At 57.4% G+C, this 23,262-nt stretch overlaps 2 protein-coding genes across 2 annotated transcripts; one reads left to right on the plus strand and one right to left on the minus strand.

Annotated features, from left to right (window-relative positions):
- The first annotated feature begins 4,824 nt into the window (after positions 1 to 4,824).
- On the plus strand, positions 4,825 to 7,583 carry DUSP9 (dual specificity phosphatase 9). The gene is made up of 3 exons (XM_079727748.1): positions 4,825 to 5,218; positions 6,512 to 6,961; positions 7,218 to 7,583. Exons 1-3 carry the CDS (start codon positions 4,846 to 4,848, stop codon positions 7,541 to 7,543), a joined length of 1,149 nt encoding a protein of 382 aa, XP_079583874.1. The 5' UTR covers positions 4,825 to 4,845; the 3' UTR covers positions 7,544 to 7,583.
- A 13,276-nt stretch (positions 7,584 to 20,859) lies between these two features.
- Positions 20,860 to 23,162, minus strand: PNCK (pregnancy up-regulated nonubiquitous CaM kinase; the record flags this gene model as incomplete). The annotated part of the gene is made up of 10 exons (XM_079727442.1): positions 20,860 to 20,997; positions 21,152 to 21,239; positions 21,331 to 21,409; positions 21,500 to 21,612; positions 21,708 to 21,783; positions 21,969 to 22,092; positions 22,232 to 22,370; positions 22,443 to 22,517; positions 22,740 to 22,871; positions 23,095 to 23,162. The coding sequence occupies 10 exons, from the start codon at positions 23,160 to 23,162 to the stop codon at positions 20,860 to 20,862; spliced, it is 1,032 nt and encodes a 343-aa protein (XP_079583568.1).
- Positions 23,163 to 23,262: the final 100 nt, after the last annotated feature.

Raw genomic sequence — 23,262 nt, forward strand, 5'->3', positions numbered from 1 at the left:
CAGGCACACACCTCTAGCATCCCCAGCACGCACTCCCATACACCCCAACATGTATGCACACCTGCTGGATTCATGCTCTCCAGCACCCTGCCCCGCCCCCACCGCAAAGAGCCCTCAACATCCCCCAGCACATCCCCAGTCCCTCCCACCACCACCCCCCAACACCTGGCACGCGGGCTCTAGAGGCTGCAGCATTTGGTGGCATCTCTGCCAGGCGCCTCTGGCTCGCCTTCGCAGCAGCAGCTCACCATCCTGAGACCCCCCAGGTGCCTCCCTAAACAGACCTTGAGGCTCCCCAGCGACTGGCTTGGCCTCTTCCCTAAGAGATAAGGAAGGCACTTGGGGTGCAAGGTACCGTACTTAGATGGGGGAGGGGGGCGGGGAAGAGGAAGGGAGAGGCAGGCACTGAAATGGAGGCGGCCCAGCTGGGACCAAAGGGGCCCCAGTTGCTGGCACGCACGTAGTAGGTGGGTTTCCTGGGGGCATGAGTCGGAGTGCCGCGTGTGCCCGTCTGCCTGTGCGGTGGGGGGAGGGCCGTGTGCGCACGTATGCTCGTGCGTGTCTGGTGGGGGCGAGTGTGTGACCCGCTGAGAAAAAAAGCAGGAGCGGTCCCCTCCTGGGCTCCCTCACGCAACAATTGGTTTCATTCATTCATGCCTTCTTTTGTTAACGAGCATTTCTTCCGTGAGCGCCGCGTGCCAGGCCCTTCACTGGGGGCTGGGGCCAGCTTGGGGCCGGGCACACACCCGCTCCTGCCTTGGAGGAACTCCCAGTCCCGCGAGGAGACCGACCGGGAAAAGCAGAAAGCCATCCCCAGCGGAAAGTGGATTTGGTGGAAAAGACAGTGGATTTGGCAGGAACGCTGTCGCTGGGAGTTCTGCTCCTGGCCATGTGACCCGGCCGCGACAGCCGAAATTCTGCCACTCGGCCCGGCGGGAACCGTGTGTTTCGGGGAGGCGGGGGGGGGGGGAGGGGGGTGGAGGGGGAGGCGGGGCGCCGCTCTCGGGAGGCTCCAGGGACCAGAAGGCGCACGCGGCGCGCGCGAGGCCTACGGGCAGCAGCGTTTCCGCGGCCTCCGAGGGGCACTGGCTGGGCCGGGCGGGGGCCGGGGGCGCCCGGCGGGAGCTGGGCGATGGGCGCAGCGTCCACCCTACGGGAAGCGCGCGGCCTGACTCCGCCCGCCGGAGGGGGCCTGCCGAGGCCCCGGCGCGCGGCGCTGCCTCCCCCTGCCCGGCGCGCCCGGGGAGAGGGTGCGGGGCGGGGCCGGCGCTGCGGGGGCCCGAGCGCGGGCGGGCCGGGCGAGGGTCGGGGGAGGGGGGCTTGGCTGCTTTCAGCCCTGCAGTGCGGAGGTGGCAACAGGTTCCAGTCTGTCCTGCTGCTGGCGCCGGGCAGCGAGCGCTCACTTTCGAGATTGAATCCCCCTCCTGAGCGCTCTCTCCCGGCGGGAGGGCTGGCCGGCAGGGGTCCGGAGCGAGGCGCAGGGGAGCCCTTCCTCGGGCGTTGCGAGGTGCAGGCCCCGCAGAACCCCAGCCCGGGGGCGGGGGCTAGGGTTTCTTGGAGCCTAGCTTCCTCTCCACTCACCCTTGCAGAAGTTGCCTCCCTTCTCATCCTCAGCTTCCCAGCCCGGCTCCGGTCACCTCCCCCAGGGAGCCCTCTCCAGAAAGCAGGGCTAGGCACCTCAGGAACTCCTACCTCCAACGGGGTTGGCGACCGTCTCCCCAACCACGCTGAGCCCTGTCTCCCCAACCACGCTGAGCCCTCAGGACAGGGCGGGTGGGGACACGTATCTCTCCACCTCCCTGTCGGGTGCTGCCACCCCCACTGCCCACGACTCTGCCAAGCCAGACACCCCAGGCTGGCACGTTGCAGAACCCCTTGGTACCTTCAACCCCTGCCCACCCCAGGCTCCTGCCCAGAGCTGCGGCAGGCCTGGAGGGAGCCCCCAGGCTTGGGGCCCATGGGCAGGGGGCAGCCAACCTCTGTCTCTGGGAGCTAGGTTGTGAGGGAAAGGAAATGCCCCCCACTCCTCTCCGGCCCAGCTGGCAACCTCGGGGAACTGAGCCCTGGAGCACAGAAGAGGGAAACAGAAACCTTGGGCCGGGTGGGGGGGAGGATGGCTGAAGAAGGAACAGAATCAGGACAGACTGCAGAGGAGGAGGCCGGGACTAGGGGCAAGGGGACCCAGCCCAGCTGCCTGAGGCCCCTGGATGCATGTGGTGGGGCTCAGCCCAGAGACCTAGACATGTCCCAGGCTGGTGGCCCGCTGGGCCCGGAAGGGAGGGAGGGAAGGAGGGAGGGAGGAAGGGGGCAACTGGAGGCCCCTTCGAGGCAACCTGGCTCTCTGTAAGCTGCCCTCTCCCCAGCATTACCTCCCAAGTTTTCTCATCTTACTTTGTGGTCCGTGAGAGGAGTCTTTGGCAGCCACACTGGACTGAACCGTCCTAAACAGTGGCCCTCCGGTGGCTTTGCACGCTTCACTCCTTAGTTACCTGTCTTGTGGTGCCCATGCTGTGTGCATAGCTCTGCCTTCTTTTACTTAGTTCCTTGGGGTAGATTCCCAAAAGTGGCCAGAGGGTGTGGTGTTCTTCTCAGCTCTGGATGCATATTACCAAGTTAATTTCCAAAAGGGCCATCCCAACAGAGAACCCTCTAGCAACCAGCAATAGAGCAGCAGGCCAGTTTCACAGCCCTGGGAGCTCTCATTTTGAGAACATTTTACTAATGTGACAGGTGGGAAGTGTTACCTTGTTTTCTGTCGTTGTTACCTTGTTTTTTTAAATTTACTTTCCTTCCATGCCTGAGGTTGAACCTTCCCCCAAGCGCCTTGGACCGGTTGCATTTCCTCCTTCATGCAGTCTTTTCTGGTTCCTTGCCCATTTATCTATAGGAGTCTTAACCTTTTGATTAAGCTGTATGAGCTTTATCTTATCTGCTGTACATTTTCCTTCAACTCTGCTATTTGGTTTAGATGGGCTCTAAGCAGAGAAGGGACACAGACCAGACTTTTCAGAAACCTCCCCCACCTCGTTTCATTGTCTCAGCACTTATCACACCTGGTATTATCTTGTTCGGTCCCTCGGTTTATTACTGACCTGTCCTGCAGGCCTGGGAGTGCCGTGCAAGCAGCGGCCCAGTGTGTCCTGCCTGGTCACCATCCTGTGTCCATGGAAGGTATGGAGGACACCGTGGGCCTTTGCTGCAGGGCAGGGCTGAGGGGGGTTGAGGCAGACAGTCCTGGAGGTAGGGAGAGGCCTTTGGAAGCTATGATGGTGACCCAGGCCGGTGCAGGGGGTGGAGGGGAATGTCCAGATGTGAGAGACATTTAAGTGGAAATGACTTGGCTCTTGACAAAACGAGGAGCCAGGCGTGGCTCCCAGGATCAGTAATGTGGTAAGAGCAGAGCACCCCACTTCAGGGCTGAGAGCACAGAGCTCCCGGGGCCTTTGGCCTGGCCTGTACGAAGGAAGCCATTGCGGTGCCCAGAAGCTGCCCTCTGCCTGCCCAGCCCTCCAGCTAGCCTTGGGCAGAGTTCTGGCCAGAAGGCAGCAGCGGGTTTCTGGTTCTGCTTCCCTCTCCCCTCCACGATTTCACCGGCATCCCATGGTAGCCAAGGCGGTGGCTATGAGGGGCCTGTTATATAGATGGGGCCACTGAAGTCCAGTCAGGGGACGCGATGGTCACCCCAAATGAGTAAGGCTGGAGGCAGCCTCTCGGGCAGGGCCACTGGGCTCTTGTCCCCACCCCTCCCCCTGCCTCCAGGGGCCTGACTGGCGCCGGCCAGGGGAGCTGCAGCTGGTCCCCTGCTGGGCCCCTGACCTGCCCTTGGCCTCTGCCCTGGCCCAGTCCCGCTTCGGTGGAAGCCCCGGCTCAGCGCGCCACTTGCAGGGCCCACTCAACTGCTTTCGAGGGCACCCGTTGGCTCGCTGGCCCCCCTGAGCCCGCCCCCGCCGCCCCGCCCCTCCAAACGGCAACTCCACGTCCAAAGGCAGCAGCTTCCAAGGTGGAAGCTGGGTCTCACTGCCAGGAAGCGGCCGGTGCGCGGGCGGCAGTGGACTCGGCCTCCACGTGCGCGCCTGCTCCGCTGCCCCGCCCTCTTCCCGGTGGCCGGGCTCGGGGACTCCCTGCCCGCGGACGGCGCGCCTCGTCCCGCCGTGGCCGTGGCTGGGACGTCCGCGCGCGGCCGCTCGCCGCGGGATCACTCTCCAGGTCTCTCTCCTTTTGTTTTCTACGGGGGGAGGAGGGCAGCTCCGAGAGGTCCGGCCGGCCGAGGTCCAGCACCTCGGCACCACCTCTATTACCCGGGCCCGCCTGGCCATGGGGGAGATCTCGGCCTGGAACCCCTCTCACGCGCACACGCCCCCCAAGTCGGAGGCTCGAACGTGGGGAGTGACTGCGGGCAGGTAGAGTGAGAGACGGATGCAGAAAGGGGGTGTGGGGGGAGATCGCCGCGGCCTTGGGTCCCCAGGAGGGGCCGGGAAGGGACCCACGGCGGCTCTCGAAGGGGCCGTTGGACCCCCAGCCTTCCTCTTCTGGGGAACCTCTCACACTTCCCTTCCCAGGACGGGAAGCAACGCCGAGTGGCTGCCTGGGGCGTTTTTCTTGGGGCGCAAGGGGCGCCTTTCTGCATATCCTTACTGTAGGAGGGGTACGAGAAGAGAATCAGGCAGTAGAGGGGCGTCCCTGCGGGACCCTCGGCACCCGCCTTCAGGACCCGGGCCTGGCTTCCCGTCTTGGCCCCCGGGCCCGCGCCCGTTGGCGGCCGGGCGCGAAGGACGCGGGCTCACGTCGCGCGCCTTCCCTCTCTCTGCAGCTCTCGGGGCCCGACGTGCCAGGAGCCGCGAGCCCATGGAGGGTCTGGGCCGCTCGTGCCTGTGGCTGCGCCGGGAGCTGTCGCCCCCGCGGCCGCGGCTGCTGCTCCTGGACTGCCGCAGCCGCGAGCTGTACGAGTCGGCGCGCATCGGCGGGGCGCTGAGCGTGGCCCTGCCCGCGCTGCTGCTGCGCCGCCTGCGGCGGGGGAGCCTGTCGGTGCGCGCGCTCCTGCCTGGGCCGCCGCTGCAGCCGCCCCCGCCCGCCCCGGTGCTCCTGTACGACCAGGGCGGGGGCCGGCACCGGCGCGGGGAGGCCGAGGCCGAGGCCGAGGAGTGGGAGGCCGAGTCGGTGCTGGGCACCCTGCTCCAGAAGCTGCGGGAGGAAGGCTACCTGGCCTACTACCTACAGGGTAGGTGCGGGTGGTGGCCCGTGGGCACCAGCCTGGGGAGGACCCCAGCCCAGGGAGGGCCGGGACCCACCTTCTGAGGACATTCATGATTCATTTGACCTTGGGCAAGCCTGGCCTCATTTTGTCTAAAGTGGAGGTGAGATTCCCCTCCCCTGAGCATGACCTTGGGGAAGTCCTTCAGTCTTGGGAGCCCCAGTTTCTGTGTCTGGAAAATGGGGAGAATGTGCCCTGACCTGGCTCCCTGGATGCTCAAGAATGGAATACCCAGTTCGGGCTCCCAGCCCCCATCCCATCATATCACCCCCTCCCCCAGCTGCTCAGCCATGGGTGAAGGAGGCTGGAGCCACAAGAGGACAAATCCGGCTCAGCAAAGGGTCTGGAAGGGGGAGGGGAAGAGAGAGGGAGAGAAGCAGTGAAGGCAGGAGGAGGCAGAGACCTCCCCCGCTCCCCCGCCTGCCATGGTCATGGCAGGGCTTGGGGGTGGAGGGGAGATGGGCTGATACAGGCATGTTGGCTCCTTGCCAAGCCAAACACCCCCAGAGATCCAGGGTAGAGACAAGATTCCCATGAACCTACAGAGCCAGCTGTCCCCACCTCCCCATCCAGGAGGGTCATTGGCCTGTCGTCCCTTGCTCCATTCTGAATGCACAGGGACACAGAAATACATAAAATGTCAAATTTCCAGGCCCCCACCCCCATCCCCAGGGAAATAGTAGTTGTTTGTAGATGGAGATGTTCACTTCTTGGGACTTTGGGACCATCCAGGTGGAATGCTGCACTCTCTCCCAGGCTGTCTGCCTCTTGGGGTCTACCTCATCCCTGAAGAGAGCGCAGACATGGCTGTGACCTGGCCCCTGACCTCGGGGTGCTCCTGGTCGACCTGGATCGGGAGACACCCAGGCAGAGAACTCACATCTGAACCTTTCCTCTCTTTTAACTGATGGCCGCTGTCCTCCCCAAGGCTGGCAATACATCTAAACTCTGCTGAGTCCTCGTGCCTGCCTTGGCTTGGCCCTGGGGGGGTGTAAGATCCTCTTTGGGTAGCTCTGCCCCAGCCTGGCGTCTTGCAGCTGCAGTGGGCACTTGCCGTTCGGAGGAGCAGCCACCAGTGCTGAGCACACCACACGGGAGACCAGTATAGTTCAGACTGCTGGCTTTCGAGTTCCCTTTGGAGACGTCTGCCAGCCCCCTCAGGCATCGGGATTGTCCAGGGTCGGGGTCCCTATCCCCAGCCAGGGCACTCGGCTACCCAGGAGACCAGATCAATGGGATCCTCCCCTTGTCTCCTCCCAGGTGGCTTCAGCAGATTCCAGGCCGAGTGCCCTCACCTATGTGAGACCAGCCTTGACAGCCGTGGGGGCCCAAGCACAGCCCCGGTGCCCAGCCCAGTGGTGGGGCTGGGCGGCCTGTGCCTGGGCTCCGACTGCTCCGACGCGGAATCCGAGCCCGACCGTGACTCCATGAGCTGTGGCCTGGATTCGGAGGGTGCCACGCCCCCCCCAACGGGGCTGCTGCCGTCCTTCCCCGTCCAGATCCTGCCCAACCTCTACCTTGGCAGTGCCCGGGATTCGGCCAATGTGGAGAGCTTGGCCAAGCTGGGCATCCGCTACATCCTCAATGTCACCCCAAACCTGCCTAACCTATTCGAGAAGAACGGCGACTTTCACTACAAGCAGATCCCCATCTCGGACCACTGGAGCCAGAACTTGTCCCAGTTCTTTCCGGAGGCCATCGCGTTCATTGGTGAGTCCGCTCTGCACTCCCCTCCCTCCCCAGCCCCGGGCCTGGCTGCTGGCCTCTCCCACGTCTTCCCTGTCCCTCACCTGGGCTCCTCCTCCAGGCTCAGCTGCCTCCCCAGGGCCCCGAGCCGGGATGGCCCTGCGGGGGCCGGGCACCACTGGAGCAGCTCCCCAGCTCGGAGGGCGAGCCGGGGACTGCCAGGGACCCCCCGGAAGGCACCACCCGCACCTCACGCGGGCCCCCCTCTGCCCCCACCTAGATGAGGCCTTGTCCCAGAACTGCGGGGTGCTCGTTCACTGCCTGGCGGGCGTCAGCCGCTCCGTCACCGTCACCGTGGCCTACCTCATGCAGAAGCTCCACCTCTCGCTCAACGACGCCTACGACCTGGTCAAGCGGAAGAAGTCCAACATCTCGCCCAATTTCAACTTCATGGGGCAGCTGCTGGACTTCGAGCGCAGCCTGCGGCTGGAGGAGCGGCGCGCCCGGGATGGGGGCAGCGGGGGGCAGGAGTCGGCCGCCTCCGACCCGCCCTCCTTCTTCACCACGCCCACCAGCGACGGCGTCTTTGAGCTGGACGCCACATAGGGCCCCGGGCCGCCCCCCAGCGGGTGCGCCCAGCCCAGCCACCCGCGAGCTGGGGAAGAGGCGGGAGGGGGCTCGGCCTGGGGGTGGAGGGGAGAGCACAATACCTCATGTGGAGCTGTGGGACGAGGCAGGAGCCGGGAGCCCCTCCAGGGTGGCGGTGGGGACAGACCTGTCCTACCCACTTGAAACATCCACGGGAATCCTATTAAACGTGCCTATGGGCCGGGCCTGGGGCCGCCGGCCTGACCCGCGCTGCTTGTGGGCGGAACCCCGCTCCAGAACCTGCCTCTTCTGCGACTGTTACTTTTTCCTTCGGGGGCGGGGCCAGGGGTGGGGGTTCCCATCCCGAGACCCTTCCAGGTGGCTGCCGGTTCCCAGGGCCCAGGCCGTGTGCGCTCGGCCAGCTGGGCCGGGCGCCAAGCCCCCTGCGGCTTCCCCTTTCAGGAGGGCCGTGGGCCTGTTCTGGCCACCTCATCTGCCACAGGGACCTGCTCCCAGTCCCATCCCTCTTCCCAAATGGCTACTTATGGGGAGGGTTGCACCGCCGCCACCAGCATAGTCACCCCCTGCTCCTCCGCAGAGGGCTTGGGCCTCCTGGGACTGGGGGCCTCCCCGGGGACATGGCCTTGGAGGCGCAGCGGCCACCCAGCGTCCGCAGGGACAGCCCGTTTCCGGGTGGCTCCTTGCTGGGCAGCGCTAGAGGGGAGGGCGCCGGCCTGGGAGCCGCTGGGCGGTTCCCGGCCGCACATCTGGCGCCCTGACTGTTTATCCACTTGACATTTGAAAAGATGCTTTTTTTCCTCTTCCCCCAGATGTCTTGACAGGATCACTGGGGCTCTTTGTGACTGAGGTGGTCAGACTGCCGCCGGAGGAGCTGGGGGAGGGGGAGGGGAAGAGGAAGGCCTGGGTTTTGCTGCTGTGGGTCCCACACAGCCGTGGTTAGTTTGGGGGGCGGGGAAGGGGCCGAGCTGCACACACACACGGTCATTCATTGCAGTACATACCCCTCATGGGCAGCGTGTGTGCGTGTGTGTGCGTGTGTGTGTGTCCATGTGTCAACACTCACACACACACCAGCCCGCTTACGGACCCGGCCCAGGGCCAGCAGTCCCCGCAGCAGAGCCATCTCACTCTTGGGAATCCACACCACGGCTGCTTTCTTTCATTGTTCCTGAATAAATGGTTTCTGTAAGATCCTAAACAGAGGGAAGCAGCTTCCTGAGCACCTTGGAGAGTTTGGGGGAGAAGGCAGGGAGGGAGACCTGGGGAGGGGGTGTGCTGGGCTGCTCAGGCACTCGCACACCACCCGCCCCCATGTCACTTCCCATCTGGCATCCACACTGCCGGTCAGCCCAACCTCTGGCTGAGCCGCCCATTCACTCACCACCCATTGAGCTCCTACTCTGTGCCCCATGGCTCAGGACCAGGACCCTGTGAAGCAGCAAATGACGCCGGGTATCCGGTGTGGCAGAGAGGGGAGCAGGGACCCAGAAGTGACCACGGGGGGTCGGTAGCTGAGCCCTGAGACTCAGCGCAGAGTCCAACCCAAGCCCCAGTATGAGGAGGTGGAGCTGCAGAAGGTCCCGAGCTGGTGAGGGACACAGGAAAACTGCACATCCAAGCATGTGTCCCTCTGGCTGACACTGTGGAATTTGGCCTCCGAAGGCCTGGGTTGGGGGCAGGGAGAGCCTGCGGAGGCCACTGGGCCACCTGAAGTGACAGCAGGGACTTGCTCCTTCTGGCCTCCCAGCCTCAGCTCCGGCTGCCCCCAGTGCCTTCTGCACACTGTAGCCGGAGCGGTCATTCTAAAGCCATGATTCCCGGTGATGGAGACACGGCAGGAAGTGACAGGAAGCTGGACGGTGGGTGGAAACAAGCGCAGTGTGAGAAGGCAGTGGAGGCTTTGTGAGCAATGTGGACCACGTGTCCAGAGCAACCCTCCTGGTCCAGAACCTCTAAAACGTAGGATGAAGTCTAAAAACATTTTTGAATGAATGGCTGAGTTCGTGGGAAAATAAGAGAAAGTCTCCAAGGTCAGAAACAATGAGGATACTTGAGATGGGGAAATAGTCCTGGATTCTCCAGGTGGGCCCTAAATGCCATCATATGCATCTTTATAAGGGAAAGAGAGAGGCGGGAGAGTGAGATGAGATGTGGTGATGGACACAGGGGTCGGAGCCAGAGAGATTTGAAGATACTACACTGCGTGGAGGTTCTGCCAGGACAAGGCAGCTCATGAAGGCCAGCAGCTTCTCTGCCCAGGTTTGCAGGTGGCTAAGTCAATTTGGAGTGGTGGGTAATATCCACACCAGGGGGCATTGTCAATTGAAGTAACTTCTCAGGGACAGACAGCAGGGAAGGGCCAACAGCTCAGTTCTACTAGACAGGTTGTGAAAGTGGTTCGTTGGGGCAAGCATATTCCTGCCTAGCTGGAGAGGGGAGAGGTCCCAAGCCATCCACGCTCTCCTGACTACCTTGAGGCTGTGCACATGTATGTAGGAGACTCAAAAGGGTCAGTGGAAAGAAAACCCTGGGAAGGCCTGAAAATAGCCTGAACATTGAAAGAACTCCCCTTCCCACACACAGATCCATCAGCAGAGCATACAAGCCTTAGTGGCTTGAGATGTTTGAGCACAGTTTCTGTCCCATCATTGTCTGGCCACTAAGCTAGGCAGATACAGGGGCAGCCCCTAGAAAACCAGGCTTAAATTTTAAACTGGACTATTTCTTTTTTAACTCAGCAGAGACACCACTGACTGCACACTGTGGGGCGGGGAGGGGACAGATTTCACAGACTTAGTCCAGAAAAGCCACACAACAAAGAAACAAGTTAAAACACACACACACACACGCCAAAACAACTACTTCTAGGGGGAAAGGGAATATCAGAATCCAGAGCTGATGAAAAATAGTATCTAAAATGTTCAATTTTCGGACTTCCCTGGTGGCGCAGTGGTTAAGAATCCGCCTGCCAATGCAGGGGACACGGGTTCGAGCCCCGGTTTGGGAAGATCCCACAGGCCGCAGAGCTGCTAAGCCCACGCGCCACAACTACTGAGCCTTCACTCTAGATCCCGCGAGCTACAACTACTGAAGCCCCCGCACCTAGAGCCCGCGCTCCACAACAAGAGAAGCCACTGCAATGAGAAGCCTGCGCACCACAACAAAGAGTAGCCCCCGCTCGCCACAACTAGAGAAAGCCCGCATGCAGCAACAAAGACCCAACGCAGCCAAAAATAAATTAATTCATTAATTAATTTTTAAAAACTATGAAATGGTTTTTAAAAAATAAAAATAAAATAAAATGTTCAGTTTTCAGCAAAACAAAATTACAAGACATGCAAAGAAACAGCAAAGTGTGACCCACATTAGGGAAAACAGTCAACAGAAACTGTTTGTCTCTGGGGACTTCCTTGGTGGTCCAGTGGCTAAGACTCCACGCTCCCAATACAGGGGGCCCGGGTTCAATCCCTGGTCAGGGAACTAGATCCCACACGCTGCAACTAAAGATCCTGCATGCCGCAAAGAAGATCCTGCACGTAGCAACAAAGATCCTGCGTGCCACAGCTAAGACCTGGCACAGCCAAATAAATAAATAAATAATTTTTTTTTTTAAAAAAGAAAGAAAAGAAACTGTCTCTGAGTGTTCCCAGATGTTGGAATTAACAGATGAAAACTTCAAAGCACTTATTATAAATATGTTCAAAGTACTAACAGAAACCATGTTTAAAGAGTTAAAGGAAAATGGGATTTCCCTGGTGGTCCAGTGGTAAAGAATCTGCCTCCCAATGCAGGGGACATGGGTTCGATCCCTGGTCAGGGAACTAAGATCCCACATGCCGCGGGGCAACTAAGCCCACGTGCCACAACTACTGAGCTAGTGCGCCTCAACAAGAGAGCCCGCGTGCTGCAAACTATAGAGCCCACACACCCTGGAGCCCATGCTCCACAACTAGAGAGAGAAAACCTGCACGCCACAACTAGAGAGAAGCCCGCACGCCCCAATGCAGAGCCTGTGCCACAATGAAAGATCCTGCATGCCTCAACAAAGATACCACATGCCGCAACTAAGACCTGATGCAGCCAAAAAAATAAAGAAAATAAATAAATATTTTTTAAAGAGTTAAAGGAAAGTAGGACAACAAAGAATCAACAAATAGAGATTCTCAATAGGGATACAGAAATTATGAAACGATAACTAAATGGAAACAATGGATTTAAAGAGTACAATAACTGAAATGAAAACTCTAGAAGTATTAAAGAGTAGGTTCAAGATGTCATAAGAAATTATTACTGAACTTGAAAATAGATCAATAATATAAATTATCCAATCTGGAGAAAAGAGAGAAAAATGATTGAGCTTCAGAGACCTGTGGAACAACATCAAACATTCTAAAATATGTGTAATGGGAGGTTTTGAAGAAGAGGACAGAAAGGCTCAGAATAAATATTTGAAGAAACAACGACAGAAATGTCCAAACTTTTATGAGAAACATTAATCAGGTCCAAGAAGTTCAATGAGCCCCAAATAAGATAAAAACAAAGAGAGTTAGTCATAGACACTTCACAGTCAAATTGTTGAAAGCCAAAGATACAAAATTTTGAAAGCAATAGGAGAAAAATGACCCACGTAGAAGAAAACCACAATAAAATTAACATCAGAAACAATGAAGGCCAAAAGACAGTGAAATGACATAATCAAAGAGCTGAAAGAAAAAGACACTGTCCATCAAAAATTCTATATCTAGCAAAACTATCCTTTAAAAAAACTGAAGGTTTAAAAAAGACATTTCCAGATAAACAAAGACTAGGAGAATTCATTGCTAGTATACTTCTTTACAAGAAATACTAAAAGAAGTCCTTCAGGCTGACACCAGTTAGTAACTTGAATTCACAAGAAGAAATGAAGAGCAGCAAAAATGATTAATATCTGGGTTAATATAAATGTCTCTCTTAATATATTTTTCCTTATTTCTTCTCTTAACTTCTTTAGAAGGCATAAGATTGTATAAATCTTACTTTGCTTTATTGTATAAAGCAATAGCTATAACACTGTACATTTGAGTTTATATTATAACATATATAGATGTAATATACATGACATTAATAGCACAAAAGAGGAAGGAAGGAATGGAGCTATACTGGAGCAAAGTTTCTACATTTTACCAAAAATTAAATGAGTATTAATATGAAGTAGATTGTGATTAGTTAAGATCCATATTGTAATGCAATTGTTCTTTGTGGGTTTTTTAAATATTTATTTTATTTATTTATTTTCCTTATTTTTTTTTGGCTGCATCAGGTCTTACTTGCTGCACACAGGATCTTTGTTGAGGGATGCGAGATCTTTTTCGTTACAGCGCACAGTCTGCTCGGGCTTCTCTCTAGTTGTGGCCTGTGGGTTTTCTCTCTCTAGTTGTGGTGCATGGGCTCCAGGGCGCGTGGGCTCTGTAATTGTGGCACGTGGGCTCTCTCGTTGAGGCGTGTTAGCTCAGTAGTTGTGGTGTGCGGGCTTAGTTGCCCTGCGGTATGTGGGATCTTAGCTCCCCGACCAGAGATCGAACCCGCGTCCCCTGCATTGGAAGGAGGATTCTTTACCACTAGACCGCCAGGGGAGTCCCTGTAATGCAACTGTAATTCAAAAATATATAGTTAAAAAATCAGCAGCAGAAATAAAATGGTACACTAAAAAATATTTAACACAAGAGAAGGCAGTCAAGGAGGAAGAGAGGAACAAAAAGACAGGCAATATAGAGAAACCAAGAGCAAAATGGCAAATGTAAATCCAACCATATCAATCACTACATTAAATATGCAGGGTCTAAGCACCCCAATCAAAAATCAGAGATTCAAAAAAGCAAGATTCAGCTAACTATATATTGTTTACAAGAGAAATTTATCTTTAAGTGCCTATACCAACAACAACAAGGAAAGGTCTCAAATCAATGGCCAAATGATATACCTTAATAAACTAGAAAAAGAAAAGCAAACTAAATGCAAAGCAAGCAGATGGAAGATTAGTGCAGAAATGAATGAAATAGAAAACAGAAAACGAATACAGAAGATCAGTGAAAAGTTGGTTCTTTGAAAAGACCAGCAAAGTTGATCTTACTTAGACTGATCAAGAAAAAAAGATTACCTGTTCTTTTCCCTGGCGGTCCAGTGGTTGGGACTCAGTGCTTTCACTGCCGTGGGCCAAGGCTCAATCCCTGGTACAGGAACTAAGACTCCACAAACTGCACAACACAGCCAAAAAAAAAGATTACCAAGATCAAGAATGAAAAGAGGGGACTTCCCTGGTGGCACTACAGTGGTTAAGAATCCACCTGCCAATGCAAGGGACACAGGTTCGAGCCCTGGTCCAGGAAGATCCCACATGCCGTGGAGCAACTAAGCCCATGCACCACAACTACTGAGCCTGTGCTCTAGAGCCCACAAGCCACAACTACTGAGCCCGCAGGCCTAGAGCCCGTGCTCCACAACAAGAGACACCACCACAGTGAGAAGCCCGCGCACCGCAACGAAGGGTAGCCCCCACTCGCCACACCTAGAGAAAGCCCTCGTACAGCAACAAAGACCCAACGCAGCCAAAAATAAATAAATAAAATAGGGCTTCCCTGGTGGCTCAGTGGTTGAGAGTCCGCCTGCCGATGCAGGGTACGCGGGTTCATGCCCCAGTCCGGGAGGATCCCACATGCCGCGGAGCAGCTGGGCCCGTGAGCCATGGCCACTGAGCCTGCACGGCCGGAGCCTGTGCTCCGCAACGGGAGAGGCCACAACAGTGAGAGGCCCGCGTAACGCAAAAATAAGTAAGTAAGTAAATAAATAAATAAATAAATAAAATTTAAAAATAATAATACTGTAAAAAAAAAAAAACAAAAGAAAGAAAAAAAGATTACCTGGGAATTCTCTGGCGGTCCAGTGGTTAGGACTCAGTGCTTTCACTGACATGGGCCCGGGTTCAATCCCTGGCTGGGGAACTAAGACCCCACAAGCTGCACAGCACGGTCAAAAAAAAAAAAAAGATTACCAAGATCAAGAATGAAATGAGGGGACTTCCTTGGTTGTGCAGTGGTTAAGAATCCGTCTGCCAATGCAGGGGACACAGGTTCGAGCCCTGGTCCGGGAAGATCCCACATACTGCGGAGCAACTAAGCCCGTGCGCCACAACTACTGAACCTGCATTCTAGAGCCCGCAAGTCACAACTACTGAGCCCGAGTGCCTAGAGCCCGTGCTCCACAACAAGAGAAGCCACCGCAATGAGAAGCCCGCGCACCGCAACGAAGAGTAGGCTCCTCTCGCCACAACTAGAGGAAGCCCGCGCACAGCAACAAAGACCCAACGCAGCCATAAATAAATAAATTTATTTTTTTAAAAAAAGAATGAAAAGAGGGACATTACTACTGACCTATAAAAATGTTAAGGGTTGGGCTTCCCTGGTGGCGCAGTGGTTGGGAGTCCGCCTGCCGATGCGGGGGACACGGGTTTGTGCCCCGGTCCAGGAAGATCCCACATGCCGCGGAGAGGCTGGGCCCGTGAGCCATGGCCGCTGAGCCTGCACGTCCGGAGCCTGTGCTCTGCAACGGGAGAGGCCACAACAGTGAGAGGCCCGCATACCGCAAAAAAAAAATTAAAAAAATAAAAATAAAAAAAAATAAAAATAAAATAAAAATGTTAAGGGTTATAAGGCAATGTTTTGAACAAGTTTATGCCAACAAATTAGACAATTCAGATGAAATGGACAAACTCCTGGAAAGACAAAAATGACCACAATTGACTTTAAAAGAAATAGAAAATCTGAACAGACTTATGACAAGCAAATAGGTTGAATTAGTAATTGAAAATCTTCCCACAAAGAAAATCCAAACCCAGAAGTCTTCACTGGTGAATTCTATCAAATAATGCAACTGAAAACGTATGTCCACACAAAAACTTGCACAGAAATAATCATAGCAGCATTATTCACAATAGCCAAAAGGTGGAAACAACCCAAATGTCCATCAATGGATGCATGGATAGATAGAACATGGTCTATGCATACAATGGAACATTGTTCAGCTATAAAAATGAAGTACTGATACATGCTACAACATGGATGAACCTTGAAAACATTATGCTTAATGAAATAAGCCAAACACAAAGAGCCACATATTGTGATTCCATTTATGTAAAATAGCAGAATAGGGAAGTCCACAGAGACAGAAGGTAGATTAGTGGTTGCCAGGGGCTGCAGGATGGAGGCCGGATGGGGAGTTACCGCTAACGGGTACAGGGTTTTCCTTTGGGGTGATGAAAATATTCTGGAATTAGATCGTGATGACATAAACTGTAAACACAGATCTTCCTCAACTTCTGATGGGGTTACATCCCAATAAACCCATCATAAGTTGAAAATATCCTAAGTCGAAAATGCATGTAATACACTTAACTTACCAAACATCATAGCTTAGCTTAGCCTACCTTCAGTATGCTCAGAACAGTCATATTAGCCTACAGTTTGACAAAATCATCTAACACAAAGCCTATTTTATAATAAAGTGTTGAATATGTCATGTACTTGAATACTGTACTGAAAGTGAAAAACAAAATGGCTGTCTGGGTATAGAATGGTCATAAGTGTATCCATTGTTTACCCTCGTGATCAAGTGGCTGAGTGGGAGCTTCGGGTGGCTGCCACTGCCCAGCATCATGAGAGAGGGCTGCACCACATATTGCTAACCCGGAAAAAGATCAAAATCCGAAGCACAGTTTCTACTGAATGCGTATTGCTTTCGCACCATCGTAAAAGTCGAAAAATCGTAAGTCAAACCATTGTAAGTCAGGGACACCTGTATACCAAAACAACAATAAATTGTACATTTTAAAGGGTGAGGTTTATGGCGTGTGAATTATATCTCAGTAAAAAAATTTAAGTTTGAAAGAAGAATTGAACAAGATATGCCAGACAAGTATTCACCAAAAGAAAGATATAGTTGCTATGCTACTGTCACTGTATAAGTCGACTGTAAGGCAAAAGCATTACTAGTATTAATGCATGTTGCTCCATTTTGACCAAATGTGCAACATACGAAATACGTAGCAATCCTAAACTCATCTTCACTTAATAACCTAACTTAAAAATACATAAGGCAATAATTGAAAGAACTAGAAGGATAAACTGAGAAAAAAACAACTGGGCCTCTACTCAGGACATCACTTGAGGCAGGCTGGGCTCCCTGGCATGAGGGGAACTATTGAAATCTCCATGGGGCTTGGGTGGGGCGGCATCTAGAGATGAGATTTTTATATTTATCAAGAGGGGCCAGATAGGGTTGAAAAATTCTTGAAAACTGTCTTAAAGCAAAAATCTCATCTTGCCACCATCCTCCCTACAGCCCTCCAGTGGCTCCTCAGTGCCCTGTTGAGAAAGTTCATTTTTCTGGGCAATCTCTAACCACTTGTCCCAACAACCTTCAGTCAACCAAATCGGGTTATTCGGTTTTTTCCCAAACACTCCGTACTTCGTGTCTTGCCCACCTGAAGAGACGGGGATGGAGACAGGGGTGCCTGGGCAGAGGTGGGGTTGGGTGGAGAACATGGCTGCCATGGGCCCTGAATAGGCCTGCTTCTCTCCTAGACTCCCTCACAGCCCCCCTGCTCAGTCCACCATGACCAACGTCCATCCTTCCAGTCCCTCTTCAGCTCCCTCCGTCAGCACATCTCTCTCACCTTGCCCTCCGACATGGCCCCCAGACGTGCCCCTGTTGTCAGCCCAGGCCCTCACACTGAACTCCAGAGGGGTTTGCCCCATCACCCAGGTTCCCATTTCACAGGGAATTGACTCAATGAGCTAGAGGCACAGGGAGTGTTAAAGGCTACAAAACCACCTGCAAGGCTGAAACTCAAATCCAGGGTGCCCCTCACCCAGCCCAGTTTGCGCTCACCAAGAGAAGGGTGGAGAAGAGCTCCCCTGCCTTCTCCCCAAGTCCCCACATGACCTTCATGTTCCCAGTGAGCCCTCCTCACTTACACAGAGACCGGCAGGAGGTAGAGCCCAAGGCTGCTCAGTTATGCGGCCTCTATGCCCCCGCCTCCCAGTATCCAAAGTGGGGATGATGATGATGAGAGTCGCTACCTCATAGTCGAGGTTGGAGTTAATACGGGTGCCTGGCACACAGTAAGTGCTCAATAAAGACTCACCACTGGGACTTCCCTGGCGGTGCAGTGGTTAAGACTCCGAGCTTCCACTGCAGGGGGCAGGGTTTCAATCCATGGTCTGGGAACTAAGATTCTGCATGCCAGGCGGCGCAGCCAAAACATTTTTAAAAAGACTCACCACTGAGCTAACCCTTCTGACACCCACAGATTCGCTCCAGGACAGAGCGTGTGACCCACCCTGTGTGGCCCAGAATGAGAGAGACAGCTTCGTCTCGTGACGCCCACAGGGGCTCCCCCCTCAAATCCAGTCTGGTCCCTGACACCTGGGAAGGCCAGTCCTCTGGCCCCGGCTCCAGACTCACAGCAGCTCAGCACCTCCCCAGCCCGGACAAGGGCGCTCTCGGGCTCCCACCCCACCAGCGGCTCATCGCAGCTCAGAGACTAAGGCCCAGCTCTCACCTCACCGGGCTCCAGTCTGACCCGTCCCTCCAGGGCAGCCTCAGTACCTGAGCACCTGCTCTTCCCTGAGCCCGAAATGCTCCCACGGCCTGGGTCACCCAAAGCTTTCTTCTCGCAAACTGCCCCCGCCCCCAGATGGGAAGGGCTCAGAGGGATGAACGGTGACGCCACTGCCCGACCTGGGGGTCCCCCGTCTCCCTGCTCCCAGATGGGCAGGGTAGGCCTCTCCCTGGGGCAAGATTTTGGGTGGGGGGGTGGAGGAGAAATGGTTTTGAGCAGCTGCCCCAGGTGCTGAAGGATCAACAGGTGGCTGAGGGACGTGGAAAAATGTGACTGTGGCGCCTCCTGCTGGCGGAAGGTCAAATTGCACCCTGTGTCACTGCGGCTGGAGCTGGGGCCCGACTCTGACTCCGCAGCGAGGATGTGGCTGCAGCCTGGGCTGGAAGAGCTGGCTGTCTCCAAAGGAGTGTGATTCCTTCTGGAAGGCTGGCTCTGGTGCTCCTGCTCAGGCCTCCCTGAGCAGCCAGCTGCTACCTTCCCCGGGCGGATCGTTCCCGCCACCTGAGTAAGCCCACTGCCTCCACTGCAGGACTTCCTCCATGACGGTGGGCACCTTGGCCGCTGGGCTCAGCGCCTGGCACAGAGTAGAGGCCCAATCAGTCTTGATGGCAAAGCGAGAAAACGTGAGTGTGCTGGGAGGCCAACGTGAACAACCAAAAGAGGGGAGGAGAGCCAGAGAAGGGGACGTCTGAGGTGGCAGGACAGGAGATGACAAGGCCCCAAGTGGGGGGCTAAGGGGAGGCAGGACAGGTCATTGGAGGTGAAGAGGCCAAGCTGTAGAGACCCGGCCAAGGTTATGGCAGCCTGAGGTCCCCAGGGCTATGGACAGAGAAAGGGGAGCTGGCGTGGTGGGACCGCATTGTATGACACAAAAGCCTAGAGCAAAGGATGGCCTAGAATTGGCCGTGGGGACAGAGGGGGAAGCTGCCTACCCCTCGGGACTTGCCCCGGGCTCAGGGGCCTGCGCGGCTGTGCATGGAAGGGGGTGGGAGGATGCTGGGAGGAGGAGAACTCCAGAGAGGGACTTGTGCGTGGCTACCCTCCTCGGTGGAAGCCCGGCCCCTGCTCCAGCCCCACCCCCGAGACCCAGGCCAGCCCTGCTCTGGGCCTCGCCGTCTCCCTTCAGCTCCCAAAGGTCGACGTGGAGAAGTGTCTTCTCCAGCAGGCTCTGCGATGCAGGCTGGCAGGGGCCAGTGGGCAGGGTTGACGGTGGGACAAAGGGGTGGCCAGCTCAGCCAGAACCCTGAGGGTGCTCCTTCTGCCCTGACTGGGAGCCTTCCCCTCATGGGCGCGGGACAAAGGCCGAGCGGAGCCAGTAAAGGCCTGGGGCCCAGCAAGGCCGGGCTCTGGAGCCCTACCCGATCCAGAATGGGGGTGTGAGGGGCAGGGGCTGCACAGACCAGAAGACCAGCCACCGTTCTTCACACCGGAAGCCACGACCCACCCAGCCCAGGTGCCCCAGGGCCTGGAGCCCAGCGGTGCCAAAGCCAGGACCCAGCACAGGGGTTGAGGCTCCAGCAGCGCCCTCTCCTGGCCGAGGGGCCCCTCCTCCAGCCTCAGAGACAGGGGCTGCAGAGCCTTCCGGTGCAAGGCGTGCCCCGGGAATGCTCTGTCCGGCCACGGCCAGGGGAAGCAGGGGAAGGAAGGGAGACGGGGCCGGGGGAGGGGGGGAGGGGGGGTGAAGACAGCCCGGAACTCTGGTTGCCCTCCCGGCTACAGCACCCGGGCCTCCACTTGCCCCTGAGCCCGGCCCAGGGCCCCAGAGCCACATGCAGGCCAACCTCGAGGGTGGCAGAGCTGGCCGGCTCGGCTGCCTCTTGCCGGCACGTCGGGGAGTGGGGACAGGAAGTTCTTGGACAACCCGGAGCTTGTCTGCTGTGATGGGGGGAGCAGAAGTTCGGGTGGTGACGGGCGAGGTGGCCTGCCTCCTTGGTTTCCTTCCCAGCCCTCATCCCTCGCCCCAGCTCACCACTGCCCATTGCTCTGTCTGTCTTTATTGATTTGGGGAAGGCTGGAGGGAGGCTGGAGGGCCACGACACAAGCAGGACCACCCACAGTCAGCAAAGCACAGAACAGCACGGGAAGGACAGCCCCTGGGCCTCTTGGTTTCTAGACGGGGTGTGGCAGGGACGGGGAGGGAAGTCTGTGGACGCGCCCCAACAGTGCCCACCCCAGTACCCTGCTCCACACCCACAGGGCTCAAGCTCTACCGCAGAGGTGCCCCGGGGCGGGAGGGGGAGGTGGGGGAGGGCTGAAAGGGTCCATTGGAAGGGAGTCTGAGGGTCCGTGCGCTCAGCCTGGGGTGGAGAAGAAGAGAGAAGCACAGGGAAGGGGGCAGTCAGGAGGCGCCCCTGGCCTGCCCTGCGCCCCCTGCTCCCAGCCCAGGCTCTCAGCAGAGGTGCTCACTGGGTCTTGGCACCAGGCCCCTCGAGAACCCTCACGGTCCCTGCCAGCGGCACGGCCTGCCCCCCACCTCTCTGTCTCATCCACTTCTTGGGGACCCCGGCTCCTCCCCTCTGTCTGTGCTCTCTGCCCTCAGCCCGCTACTCTGTGGGGTCCACCCTGCTGAGATCTTGGCCACATGGGGCCTGCCACCCCCTGAGCTCAGCAAGGAGCCAGCTCCCAGTGGGTGCAGGGCTCACCCCCACACACCTGGGTGTCACCACTTGGGGGGCTGGCCAGTGTGGAGGCCCGGGTGGCTGTGGCTCAACACCCTCCGTCCCGAGGCGTCCTCACCCTCCGGGCTCTGCCCCAGCTTGCGGATGTGGCGCAGGAAGGAGGTGGCATTGAACGCTCGCTGCAGGGAGAGAGGGGTGTCAGGCCATGTCCCGACCCTGGTCCCAAGACTTCAAGGACCATAAAGACCACCGGCGGCCCAGACCATCCTCCTGAGGCTGACGGACGGGGCGGGCAGCCTTGAGCCGGGTCCCCAGGCCCCTCCCCACACTGACCTTCCAGTGGGTCCGGGCAAAATTCTTCTGGATCTGCTCACTGACTGAGCCCAGGATGTCCTTGTCAAAGGCTGTATCCCCGGAGATCCTAGGGCGAGGCCAAAGGTCAGTGAGGGGTGGGGGTCTCTGAGGGTGTGGACCCTCTGGTCCGAGGACAGCTCAGCAGGGGTCCCGCTCACCAAAGATGCTGTAAGGCCTGCTGGCAGGTGAACCTTTTCTGGGGATCTCGCTCCAAAAGGTGCCGGATGAAGTCTTTGGCTGGGACAGGGAAACCAGGTCAGCCCGCCCTATCCCCACGGCCCCGCGTCCCTCCCCACTCCCTGAGCTTGGGGTCAGCCTCAAGTTCACCTGATTCTGAGATGTCATCCCAAAAGGGAGAGTCAAACTCGTAGCTGGCCCTCAGGATCTGGCTGAAGAGTTCGGGGTCGCTCTCATCGTAGAAGGGGGGGTACCCACACAGCCTGGCACCCACAGATGAATCACCCGGCTGTCCAAACCTCCCCAACCCAGCAGGGGGCAGGCAGGCAGAAGAAGAGCCTTCCCAGTGGTCACTCACAGGATGTAGGAGATGACACCCAGGGCCCACACATCTACGGCCTTCCCGTAGGGTTTCTGCTCCAAGAGCTCCGGGGCTGGGGGCCAGAGACAGACAGACGCACACCCGCGCACACGCACACCACGCCTTCAGTGCTGCCGGGCTCAGCCTAGTGTACCCCAGGAGCGGCCCACCGCCTGCCCTGCCCCTGGCACCTCGGCTCCCACAGGGTCCCCCGGCCCCCAGGCCCCCGGCGAGCCTCGGGGCACCCCCCTCACTTACCCACATAGCCCGGGGTCCCACAGGCGGTGCCTAGCATGTTGCCAGCCTGGATTTTGGAGAGGCCAAAGTCAGAGACCATGATCTTGGAGTCCTCGAAGGGCGTGGCATAGAGGAGGTTTTCAGGCTGTGACACACAGGTGCCAGAGAGAACACCGGGTCAGCCCTGGCGTGGTCCCCGGGGCTGGGCGCCCTCAAGCCCCCCAGACCCGTGGTGCATAGGGACTCGGGGCAAGGCCTGGGTGGGCGGGCAGGAGGGCAGGTACCTTGAGGTCTCGGTGCACGATGCCCAGGCTGTGCAGGTAGGAGACCGCACCAAGGACCTGGCCCACCAGGTGGCTGGCGTCCTTTTCCGTGTACGAGCCGCGCTCCATGATGCGATCGAACAGCTCGCCCCCTGTCACCCTGGGGGGAGCAGGGGCTCAGCTGACCCGGCCCCCGGCCCCACCCACCCCCGCCTGACCCCGCCCTCCTCACAGCTCCATGGCCAGATAGAGGTGGGAAGGGCTCTCGTGGACGTCCTCCAGAGCCACGATGTTGGGGTGGCTGACCCTGCAACAGCAAGAAAAAGCCCCTTACGGGCCGCCACGGCCCCCTCTGGACCCCCAGGGAAGCCCTTCACCCTCTTCTCTTCCTCCCGCCCCTGCCCCCTACCCTACCACGGGCCGCCCCTGCCGGTCCAGCAAGGCAGAGCCCCGGCCAGGCCTTTCTGGGGACACGGAGGAGGCAGGGCGCTCCACCCCAGGAGGCTCCCAGCCAGTGCGGGGCGCACACCTGCGGAGCACCGCGATCTCGTTCTCCACCAGGGCCTCCTTGCCTCGAAGGGCCTTCTTGGGGATGCACTTGAGGGCGACAAGGTGTGAGGAGCCCCGCTCCTGGGCCAGCACCACCTCGGAGAAAGCGCCCCTGCGGCAGAGGGGGAGGCAGGAAGGGAGGAGAAAGGTGAGGAGGAGGGCGGGGCGCGAGAGCAGAGGCGGGGAGGGAGAAGGGCCCCCTTAGCCGAAGGAGATGGGGAAGCCCTCCCCGTCCCATGCCACCCATCCCCCCACACAAATACACACACTCACTCTCACTCACGCGCGTGCGCACACACACACACACACACACGCACACACACACACGCACTCACGAGCCGAGCTTCTCCCGGATCTCATAGACGCTGCTGATGTCCTCCGTCTGCTTCTTGAGCAGCAGCATGTCTGGGGGTGCAGGGAGAGGTGGAGGGAAGCTCCCTGGGCGAGGGGCAGCCCCGTCCCCCAAAGCCCAGATCCGGCAGTGCCTCAGCCACCCTCAGCCA

The sequence above is a fragment of the Hyperoodon ampullatus genome (assembly GCF_949752795.1).
Source record: "Hyperoodon ampullatus genome assembly, chromosome: X".
NCBI lineage: Eukaryota > Metazoa > Chordata > Mammalia > Artiodactyla > Ziphiidae > Hyperoodon > Hyperoodon ampullatus.

What these genes read in the sequence shown, in the direction of transcription:
- DUSP9 (XM_079727748.1), top strand. Translation starts at nt 4,846, where the DNA reads ATGGAGGGTCTGGGCCGCTCGTGCCTGTGGCTGCGCCGGGAGCTGTCG. An exon ending in CCTGGCCTACTACCTACAGG is followed by an intron (nt 5,219 to 6,511) that starts GTAGGTGCGGGT and finishes GTCTCCTCCCAG; the next exon opens with GTGGCTTCAGCAGATTCCAG. An exon ending in GGAGGCCATCGCGTTCATTG is followed by an intron (nt 6,962 to 7,217) that starts GTGAGTCCGCTC and finishes GCCCCCACCTAG; the next exon opens with ATGAGGCCTTGTCCCAGAAC.